At 33.3% G+C, this 11,641-nt stretch overlaps 1 protein-coding gene across 1 annotated transcript; it reads left to right on the top strand.

Annotated features, from left to right (window-relative positions):
* Nucleotides 1–255: 255 nt before the first annotated feature.
* LOC143601092 (peroxisomal fatty acid beta-oxidation multifunctional protein MFP2-like) lies at nucleotides 256–4,803 on the top strand. The gene is made up of 16 exons (XM_077078590.1): nucleotides 256–472; nucleotides 562–627; nucleotides 931–999; nucleotides 1,100–1,167; nucleotides 1,252–1,333; nucleotides 1,448–1,503; nucleotides 1,598–1,900; nucleotides 1,984–2,070; nucleotides 2,293–2,467; nucleotides 2,541–2,662; nucleotides 2,745–2,908; nucleotides 3,533–3,909; nucleotides 3,990–4,111; nucleotides 4,210–4,358; nucleotides 4,451–4,589; nucleotides 4,668–4,803. The coding sequence occupies exons 1-16, from the start codon at nucleotides 271–273 to the stop codon at nucleotides 4,701–4,703; spliced, it is 2,217 nt and encodes a 738-aa protein (XP_076934705.1). The 5' UTR covers nucleotides 256–270; the 3' UTR covers nucleotides 4,704–4,803.
* Nucleotides 4,804–11,641: the final 6,838 nt, after the last annotated feature.

The following is an 11,641-nucleotide window of genomic DNA, read 5'->3' on the forward strand; positions in this document are numbered from 1 at the left end:
AATTAAGTTGGTCGACTTCCTTGCCTCCCCATCCCAGCCGGTATGTTTGTTAGTACTTCAACTTTATTTGGCAGAAAATAGTGGTGACAAGAATACATGATGTGGGATTAGTTGAACCGTAAAATTAACATGACACCTTATGATTTTTCAAGTTGGTAAAATGAGCACAAACAGTCCCCCATGAGGTCAGATTAGTCATTTTGCTTGTATTATGCAAAAATTTAGAGTATAAAAAAGTTAGTTTTAGACCGGACATTGTTGACTTGAAGCATGGCTTTTTTTTTGTTCTCTTTTGTGTCTTTTTTTTATTTTTCATTGTGCAATTACTTCATAAAAGCATTAGGAAATATATTTGCTAATTATATATTTATATTGAAGTATCTGTTTCTTTTATGTCCAGTACTAATTAGCTTAAAAGAAAGTTTTGATCAAGCTTTACAAAGGGATGATGTGAAGGCAATAGTTGTTACAGGTAATTTCAATGTTTCGTTACTTGATTAATATATAATTATTAATAGTTGTTAACACATGTAAACTTAATGCTTAACATGATTGGAGCAGGTGCAAAAGGCAAATTTTCTGGTGGTTTTGACATCAGTGCATTTGGTGGACTGCAAGGAGGGAAATGTATGAATATTTTATATTTCATTTTGTTTGACGGGTCAAAATGGGTCATTTATGCATGGGTCGGCTGGGTTGCCCGAAAGTCGACATCTTTTGTTCTATGCTAAAGTAGTTATTCTGTCAAATATGTTTATACAATTTTTGCCAAGTTTTATATTTATCTTTTTGATCTGTTGGAGACAAAACATAAACCAAACTGACCCACTCGTAAATATATATGTTAAAACTGTTACCTCTAGGCTCTAGCTAACCCATTAGTGTTGCTAAAAATTTAATTATTTGCGCATGTTGGTTTCTTGTTTACAGCAATGACAGGTGGACTGCCATCAAAACCTGGTTATGTATCAATTGATATTCTGTCTGATACCGTGGAAGGTATGCTTTTAATGTTCTGTATATATATCTTTGTTGATTGTTACTTTTCACTACTAATTATTAGAATATTTAAAAAAAATGTTGGCTGTGTTGGTTTCAGCTGCAAGAAAACCATCTGTTGCTGCTATTGATGGGCTTGCTTTAGGTGGAGGATTAGAGGTTGCAATGGTATGTGCTAAATTTCCCCCTTTGTTAGCTAATTTAACATAATTTGTAAAATTTGTGATCAAATCATGATGATTTTGTTTTCAGTCTTGCCATGCTAGAATTGCTACTTCTACTGCTCAGTTAGGTTTGCCTGAACTGCAGCTTGGTATTATTCCTGGATTCGGAGGTATATCATTCTTCTGGAATAATTAATGGAAATCCTATATCATGCTATATACAATCTTTATAGAATAAACGGCAAAAGAAAATATATATAACTTATGTATTTGCATTATTTCAGGAACTCAACGTCTTCCAAGACTTGTTGGTCTAGCAAAGGCCCTTGAAATGATGTTGGTATGCTGTTTATCTCTTTACATATTAACTTTTACACCTAATACATAATATTATGTTATTGTTAACTGATTGACCTCTCTCTCTCACACACTAGACATCAAAGCCAGTTCGGGGAGAAGAAGCTCATAATCTAGGGCTCGTGGATGCCATTGTATCTGGAGATAAATTACTAGAAACTGCTCGCCAGTTGGCTTTAGATATATTGGCCCGTAAAAAACCATGGCTTTCAAGTCTTTACAGAACAGATAAAATCGAGCCACTTGGCGAGGCCCGTGAAATATTGAACTTTGCTAGAGCTCAAGCCCGTAGACAAGCACCCAATTTACAACACCCACAAGTTTGCATTGATGTTATTGAAGCAGGCATTGTCTCAGGTCCACGTGTGGGATTATTAAAGGTTTGTACTTGTAATAACTAAATTTCCTCTTTTTGCTTACATTACTTGACCTGTTATAATGTGATATTTTATATAATTTACAGGAATATGAAGCGTTCCAAGTTCTTGTAAAGTCAGATACTTGCAAAAGCTTGATTCATGTCTTCTTTTCCCAACGCGGTACCACCAAGGTACAACTTATCGTTATTATTTGTCATCACTATTATTATTATTATTATTATTATTTTGTTACAACAATATTAACCAACCGTTTTTAGGCTAAAAACAGCCAAAGTTCTAAAACAATGATAATGGAGTTATCTTATAGATAACCCAGCTTTCAACTAACACATCAGAGAAAGTCAACTGTAGTCAAATGGATATGATCAAGTCTTGATTATGTGTGTTAACAGGTACCTGGGGTCACCGATCTCGGGTTGAAACCAAGGCAAATAAAAAAGGTTGCTATTCTTGGTGGAGGTCTAATGGGGTCGGGAATAGCAACGGCTTTAATTCTAAACGGGTATCAAGTTGTCTTGAAAGAAGTCAGCCAAAAGTTCTTAGATGCAGGATTAGGCAGAGTCAAAGGTTTGACTTTTCATTCTCTTAAATTATTTGCAAATTCCTTCCGTATTAACATATTAACACATCTATTATCCAGCCAATTTGACAAGTAGCGTGAAGAAAGGAAAGTTGACTCAAGAAAAGTTTGAGAAAACCATATCTCGTCTCACGGGTGTTCTTGGTTATGAAAGCTTTAAAGATGTGGATATGGTGATTGAGGTATTTAACATTTTCCATTTTATTTATAGATACTATTTAATTTAATTTTGAGAACTGAGAAACAAATGTTACAAACAAACAGGCTGTAATTGAGAATGTTTCATTGAAACAACAAATATTTTTGGATTTGGAGAAATACTGCTCTCCAAATTGCATACTTGCAAGTAACACATCAACAATTGACTTGAATTTAATTGGTGAGAAGACAAAGTCTCATGATAGGATAATAGGCGCACACTTTTTCAGGTAATAATTTGTTATGGATACTTTTTACCACGGTTATAGCGTACAATAGAAATCATAACATACTTTCATTTTTAGACCAATTGTTTACGTGAATGTAACACCATTGGTTTCTAAAGTGGATGGAGGTTAACTTTTCTTGTTAAGTGTATGTGAAGTGACCAAAAATGCCCCTTCACATTAAAAAGTAAAAAAATAATAATTATATTAACTTTCTAGTATGAAGGGGTATTCTGGACATTTCACATGCACTTAACTGGAAAAGTTAACCTCCATCAGTTTTACAGACTAATTGTTTACGTGAATGTAACACATTGGTCTCTAAGATGGATGGAAGTTAACTTTTCCCATTAAGTTTATATGATATGACCAAAATACCCCTTTACATTAAAAAATAAAAATCATTGCAACTTGTTAGTGTGAAGGGGTATTTTGGACATTACATTCACTTGACAGGAAAAGTTAAACCTCAATCAACTTTATAAACCAATGGTGTTACGTTTATGCAAATAGTTGGTCTAAACTCTAAAGTTGTAAACTTTGAGGACTTGTGGGCTAAAGTTGCAATATGACCAAACTACTGGGACTATTTTTGAATCTGGGACTAAAGTTACAGTTGATCTGCAGCCCGGCTCACGTGATGCCACTTTTGGAAATCGTTCGTACATCGAAAACATCACCTCAAACAGTGGTTGACTTGTTGGATGTTGGGAAAAAGATTAGGAAAACACCAGTTGTGGTCGGGAACTGCACCGGTTTTGCTGTTAACAGGATGTTTTTCCCGTATACTCAATCGGCTCTTTTGCTGGTAGAACGTGGGGCCGACATATACAAAATCGATCGAGCAATTACAAAATTTGGAATGCCAATGGGCCCGTTCAGATTGTGTGATCTTGTTGGTTTTGGTGTTGCAGTGGCAACCGGGTCACAGTTTGTTTTCAATTTTCCTGAAAGAACATATAAGTCTATGCTTATTCCACTCATGCAAGAGGATAAAAGAGCTGGTATGTATCTATTCTTGTTATGACAATGCTTTAGTTTTTAAGATATTTTTTTGTTTGTTGAACTTGCGATTCTTGTTTAGGTGAAACAACTCGCAAAGGGTTTTATCTCTACAATGATAAACGCAAAGCAAGTCCAGATCCAGAAATTAAAAAATACATCGAAAAAGCAAGGGAATTTTCTGGCGTCTCAGTTGAACCTAAGGTCTCTCTCTAGCAATTTGTGAAGATGATAATTCTGTATTTTCTCGAGTGTGTGAAAATTTAACTAATTTGTAATAACCGGGTTTAATTTTGTTTCAGTTTGGGAATTTATCAGATAAGGAGATAATAGAGATGGTATTCTTTCCTGTTGTGAACGAGGCTTGTAGAGTATACGCCGAAGGTATTGCAGTAAAAGCAGCTGATTTGGATATCGCAGGTGTTATGGGAATGGGATTTCCACCTTACAGGTTTCATGTTTCTCTCAACAACATTATTCAGTATTATATAAAATTTTAATTGTTTTTAAGTTTTTAACATAGGTTTGTGTCATTGTGTGCAGGGGAGGGATTATGTTCTGGGGAGATTCGATTGGATCTAAGTACATAAATGAGAGGTTGAACGAGTGGTCAAAGAAGTATGGGGAGTTCTTTAAGCCATGTGACTACTTGGCTCAAAGAGCTGCACTTGGGGCTCCTTTGGTTAGATTCTCTTCAATCTTTTTATTTACAAATGTTGACAAAATACGAATATTGAATATATAATTTGTTGTTTTGCAGAGTTCGCCATTGGATCAAACGAAATCGCGGTTGTGAGGTGAAGTCATCTATTGGTATCATGGCAATGTGAAGATGGAAGTTGCTTTATAAGTGTAATAATAATAGGTTGAGATATAGAACCCTGTTTATGTTGATGTTCACAACAATGTAATGTTAAGACTTGTGCGTTACAAAGAAAGATGCTAAACACTTGATGCATTTGCCTCCCTGGTTAAGTCTCAATACTTTAGACATGCCACAAGCTCAGAAAATTCTCACCATCAAGTTTTGTAGATACAAAACTTTGATGTTTTCCAGGTTGGTGTGTTACTTGTTGTTAGACTTGTATATGGGGGTTTTAGCTGATCCGGTCACTTCCGAATCTTTGTTGTCACCAATCACCATGTGTTTGCTGCTAGCTGGGTGACGATTGCTTCTTAGGTTAGTTTGATGAGGTTTAACAGCGATCAAGTTAGCTCTGATACAATAATGCCATGAAAAGAATAACAAAGGTAAAATATATGTGTATTGTGTTTTCATAAAAAAGGACCAAACTAAGTTAGATGGAATATTAGATGCCATGCAGCCTACGGATATTGTAGAAGCCAAGGCCTAAGCATAATGATAATGCATGCACTCTCAAAGTGTCAATCCCATGGACGTTGGTCATCATGGCGGTTCGCTGGCCCTTCTGTACTTGCTCGGACCTTCTTCCGCTAGACTCCTTTATCCTCAGGCACTTCATTGCTTGTCCAGTCCAGGCTTCGGCTGGAGATGTAACCCACACTTTAGCATTAAATGCCATGGACGTTTTGATGGTTCTGATAAGGACGCTCAGACGCTGTCGTCACCTCTGTTTTACTGGCATGGTGCACCTGGACATTAAATACTCTACCTTCTCTTGTTTGGTTGAGAACAAGCTGCTGGTTCCTCCGGCTTTATGGATTATCCAGTGACATACAATTCACATAAACTCCCCTTAACCTTGTACTTGCAAGAATTTGAACGCACCACGTCACTTTTGTAGGTATAGACACCATACCACTACACCAATAAGTCACTGGTAATCCACACTTGATCTAATAATTCAAATTAAACTAATTTAATAACTAGTAGATAATAATGTCAACTAATAAATATCAGATAACGATTAGTGGCATATATCTCTTAGCACATGAACTAGTGGTTCTCGGTTGAAATGGTCCATTGGCCCGAATTGGTTTTAACATTACATGTGTTATGACTTATGAGGTGCATTGAGGTGTAGTCTTGTCGGGTCCCAACACATAGAAGGCAACACAAATGTTTTGGAGTAAAATGGAGGAGTAGATCTTAGGTAAGATGACAATTATAGACTTATACTTAATTATCATAATTAGTAGTTAAAATAAGTTATGATTTGGACGCATGCAAAATGTATATACCTTAATTTATCAATTATTCAATAAACTTTATATATTTTGTTATTTTCACGTTCTTCATAAATGAATATAAATCTCTGCCATTCCAGAAAATATATATGATTCAAGTTATATTTCCACGAACACGTATATAAACACATGTGAGGTTTTTATTTTCCTGTGCCAAATTATATACTAAATGACAGATTTTTATATGAAGTTATGAAAATTAGTTATACGGGATGATTTAAACACAGGCTAGTAAATATTGGTTGTCATGCTTAAAGCCAAGTAACAGTTTTGCATTGAGTTAAATGATAAACAATCGATTGACGAAAATTCATCCCAATTAAGAGCGTTCAGTCCATCCCTAGTGAAACAGAATATTTGTTGCAAATTGGCAGCCTCTCCTTCACAGTTATAGGGGATCTATACATTTTAGAATGGTTGATTATTTAGTAATTTGTATTCTGCATGAATTCCGCTTCTTGCTGAGTTGTTGTACTCTGTTTGTTTGTGGTTATAAATGTTTAATGGAAGTTCATTTTGCTGGTATACAAGTCCATTTAAATGCATCAATTTAAGAGTTATATAAGTCCATTTAACTGCATCAATCGTTAGGCTACATATCTAAAAATCTGACTTGTTTTTTCTTTTTTTTGTGAGATCGCATTTGCGTGTGTGATCTTGATCACCTCTATAAGCCAGAATAGTAAAAGTATAATAAAAATAAAATAAAAGATGGGTGCGATGGAGCATGTTTAGGACAAGTATTTGTGTGACCAGAAAACAAAACAAAACAAAACATGGTTGTGTTTGGTTTTATGAGCAGTGAGGACCACAACACAACTCATCAACAGCTTCACAAGGAACAAATAGTCAAAACTAATAACACGTGTGGAGATTCCTTTATAGGCTTTCAATATCACACACTCATAATATCCCATGCATTGCATTCCCACTTATCTTCATGCACTAATTGCTTTATTATTTAATATTTATTATATTAAAAAAAATACTATACAAAAATATTATTTTTATCTTACAAGATATAATGTATGTCATGTCACATTTTATATGAAAATCTTAATGTTATATGCATGACCCACCAGCTCATAAAGTTAAATGACTTTGATAGTTACCTTATTAAAATGCAATTTTTAACAAGATTCAATCCGGCCAAGTGGATAAAGAAATAGGGTAAGATTAAAGATATGATTCAAAGTTTCATGAAAGATCAGGAGCTCAAAAATGACTTGGTGTTATATGCATGACCCAATACTGTATGCATATATGTATGATGTATTGGTTGGTCAGGATGGGCGGCTTTGATAGCAATGCCAGAACATGTAGCTAAGCCGATGGGCGGATGTCGAGGACATAGTCCTGAAAAGCCATATGCTGAAGCCTGAAGCATAAGGTGAAGGACAAATGACTGCGGACCGATGCTTAAGGGTCTACACGATCGACTCTGAAAATAACAAGTGTTTGGGCACTTTGGCTAGAACCTAGAAGGTTGACCATATTTAAATGAGAAGTTGATGTATGAAGTATGATGCCGAGCAAATTTAACTTTTTTGTAATGTTTGGTAATCGGATTTGGGTACGAGGTGTTTTTCTCATACTTTATTTAATTTAACGTCACGTTAGTTTTTACAGTCATTTCCATTCTATCTCTAACCATCTCTAGACGATTGCAGTTGAACTTTTTCTCATCCGATCTCATTCTTAAACTATATTTGTAATAAAGTAATTATAAATAAATAAATTAGTAAAAATATAAAATAATATATATACATATATAAGTTTTAAATACACAATATGCAAGCTTTTAATGCAATTATAAATAAAAAACAAATGCCGGTACTTCTGCCCTTCCAGGTATTAAGTTAAAAAAGACAATAACAAAAAATAATTAAATAAATAAATACCTTAGATACAATTTGATGTATAGTGCAAGCTTTTAATGCATTATAGTAGTAATAATAAATGAAATTAAATAAAAAAAACAATTAAAGTAAAAGAAATTAAATAAGTAATTTCGATACAACTAATTAATACACAGGGCACAAGCTTTTAATTCAAAAGGAAATAATATATCAAGAAAGAAATTAAATACTTTTTAACGTAAAAAAGAATACACAAATAAAAAAAATAAATAAATATCTTAGCAGTTATAATAAGAAAATTAGTTTTTGTAAGAAATATATGAAATAATCTTATCCATTTATTTTAAACTTGAATTGTTTAGATTATATTAGAGAAAAAATTAAGTACTCCATAAAACAAGGGTAAGAGCATAATAGGGAAAACATATTTGTTGACTTTCTCTCTTCAAATGCAAGACACATGTCAAATTCCCCCATCATTTTAAAACGTCCATAACTTTTTATACGACATTTTTTATAAAAACAATTTCACCTTAATAACGAGTGTTTTGTTATCTTTTATATGAGTACCATATTGTTATATAAAAATATAAAAAAAATTGGTGGATTTTTACAAATTGTGTTTTACCAAAATTGTGTTATACAATTGTATTATAATTTTTTCTTAGTGTTTTTTTCATTGTGTTTTTCACATTGTGTTATTTAATTGTGTTTTATTTTTATAGTGTTTTTTCTATTGTGTTTTTCAATAGTGTTTTCCATTGTGTTTTATTTTCCGGCGAAATTTCCGGCAAGTGGCGGCGGTGGGTGGCGGTGGGCGGTGGTAGTTGTAGGAGATGAGTGAAAATTTAAGTGGATTTTTAAGATAGTTAAGTGGGTTTTTGAAATTAAATTAAGTGTGTATACAATATTAAGGTAGTAGACTAAAATACCCTTCTTCTTAACCTTCTTAGGAAAATCAAACATTTGATCTTTTCTCTATAATACGCAATATACAAGCTTTTAATGCAAAAATAAGTAATTAATAAATAAATGAATAATAAATTAAATATTTAATTAAAACCAAAACTTTGTGTGGTTTGGTCTTCGAGATGACCATGCCGGCATGCTGTTGGGTGGGATTTTGGATGACACGCGTCATCGGGTGTAGACATGTATAAATCAGTTAACCAATTAGATAGGTTAGTAAACGGTTTTCAAGCATAAAAATCCTAACCAGTATAATCCGTAATTAACCGGAAAAAAACCGGTTTTTTAGAAAAGTAATTTAAAAAATGGTTTTGGTTAACCAATTTTATAACCGGTTATGGGGCCAAATGAAAAACCGGTTACTAACCATCGGTTCTTCCCAGGTAGAAACGGTCAGTGGTTGTTTTGGATGTACACCTCTAATCAGGTGGTGTTTCTATCGGTCCCGCAACTTGTGCTTGCACTCCGTCGCCTCTTATGAATTTATGATATTCACGTCCAGTCTATCGATGGCACCATCGCACAAGGAACTTGGTGATAGTGTAGCTCGTTATTTTTAACAGGATTGGTTACCTCAATGGGTTTATCAATGTATAGATTCATAATAGTTTTTCGATTGCTAGTAGTTGAGAAGAATGTAATCAATTATATAAAAACACATATACATTACTAATAAATATAATCAGATTTTTAAAAGAAAGGGTATATAATATAGTCACACACCTAAGAGGGTTATATCATATGAGTTTAGTTATTTTATAAAGGGAGACGTAAATAAAAAGGACGAGAAAGATTTCTATCCATAAAAAAACCTCTTAAAATGTAATGAAAAATTAATAAACAAAATCATAACTCAAAAATTAATAAAAAAATAAAAAATGTTAAAACGTAAAAATGTTTCCACCGTCTTCCTCGTTCTAAAAAAAGACACAATGTTAAAGAAAAAAAATCATTTTGTCTTTTTATTATAATTGTGTTTTGTGTTTGTATTCGTCATTTATTGTGTCTTTTTTCCTTAACATTATGTTTTTTTATACTGTGTTATATTACTCAACATCGTGTTATATTTTGTTCGACATTGTGTTAAAATTTGCGACCTATTGTGTCTTTTTTTATTTATCATTGTGTTTGTTCATTTTCGGGATTGTGTCTTTTCGTCGGTTTTTTTAACAGGAATGACGGGGAAAACATTTTGATTTTTTAATTTTTTTCGTTTTTTATTTATATCTTGAGTTATGATTTTTATTTTTATTTTTTGAATTTTTTATTGAGGGGTTTTTTGTATGGCCACAAATCATTTTCACACTTTTTATTTTTGTCTCCCTTTGTATTTTAACTTTACCCTATATTATCTATACTATATATAAATTATGAGTGAGGGACCTCTTAATTTTTAAGAGGTAACAAACTTGTTGTTTTTAGTACAAACTATATTGCATAAGATTAAGACATGTTATGGACAAAATCATGTCATGGGTTGATTTTTAATTTATTTAAAAATAATTACAAGTTTGGTCATTTAACTTTAATCATAATTGTTAATTTATATAATAGTTACATATAAACCCCTTATTTTAAACCAACTACCCCGACAACGTTCATAACTTTTTCACATGCTAATATATTTTTTAGAAACATTATACCATAAATACGAGTATTTTACTTTCTTTAGTTTGAGTATGGTATTGTTATATTTTTTTCATTTTAAAAACTTAACGTGTTACGTGATTATCATTAAAGACCGGCAAATGAATCGGGTGGGTTTGGCCGTTCGGGTCAGGGGTCTAAAAGGTTAAGGTTGGAACGGGTCGATAGAAAAAAGATTAATTTGGTTAGGGTTGGGGCGGGTTTGGGTTGAAAGGGGTCAAGCCATAACGATTTTCAGGTTAGAACAGTGTCAAGCGGAACAGGTTGCGGGTCAAGACGTGTTCAATGTAGTGTTACGTGCGCACCAACACCTGATTGCTCGTGCACAGTCGGTGTGTGACGTGATTACTAACGCCGGTTAAGATTCCAATTCCGCAATACGAGCATACTATCGTCGGGTTACACGCGTACTATTGTGAAGTCACAAACATACAAGATCGGTAACACTAGTTACGTATCCGATATCATTTTGCGTGCATACTCCGCCACATCGCGCGGACACACAACTAGTCATGTTGTAAAAGAAACATGTTTTGAAGTATCAAACCGGCTTCTATATGTATACAGTTTGGTTTCTTACATGAAACAAGGCTTTATGCGTTTCTCCATTACTAAATCCGATTCTACGCTTCCAACAAGCTGGTTCTATATTGCTAGGTATAAATATATTAATGTATGGCTTATTGGTACTAACGGACTCAATTTAATTATCCAAAAACTATTTTAAGCAATACAACCCGTTTATTAAGCAATATAAAATGAGTCATAAACTTTCAATAACGATCATAGCGCGTTCAATAAACCTTCCATTAGCCTGAAAATATAAATTTAACAAAACTAAATCACAAATTCAAAATTTATATTCATAAAACATAAAGAATATATGGGGCTCAAGTATTCAAAACAAGTATTCAAGTTATAAAACACAAAAGTATTCAAGCATTCAACACAAAGTATCTTCCAAAATTGTCATTTCACTCAAAAGATCGTAAATATCGTCTCTATTAAAATTTGAAAATTCCCAATCAAGGTGGGTTCTTCACGGGAGACAAGAAAAGTAAAGCCAAGTCAAAGCGTGAAAACTTGCAAT

This window comes from Bidens hawaiensis, unplaced genomic scaffold (genome assembly GCF_021521415.1).
Source record: "Bidens hawaiensis isolate Kalapana, Puna unplaced genomic scaffold, B.hawaiensis_p1.1 tig00055441_1, whole genome shotgun sequence".
NCBI lineage: Eukaryota > Viridiplantae > Streptophyta > Magnoliopsida > Asterales > Asteraceae > Bidens > Bidens hawaiensis.

Bases quoted from the DNA above. Each gene is read 5' to 3' on its own strand.
- LOC143601092 (XM_077078590.1), top strand. From the start codon at position 271: ATGGCTTTTTTTTTGTTCTCTTTTGTGTCTTTTTTTTATTTTTCATTG. The intron at 1,168-1,251 runs GTATGTGCTAAA...TTTTGTTTTCAG, and splicing joins GAGGATTAGAGGTTGCAATG to TCTTGCCATGCTAGAATTGC. The intron at 4,590-4,667 runs GTTAGATTCTCT...GTTGTTTTGCAG, and splicing joins CTGCACTTGGGGCTCCTTTG to AGTTCGCCATTGGATCAAAC.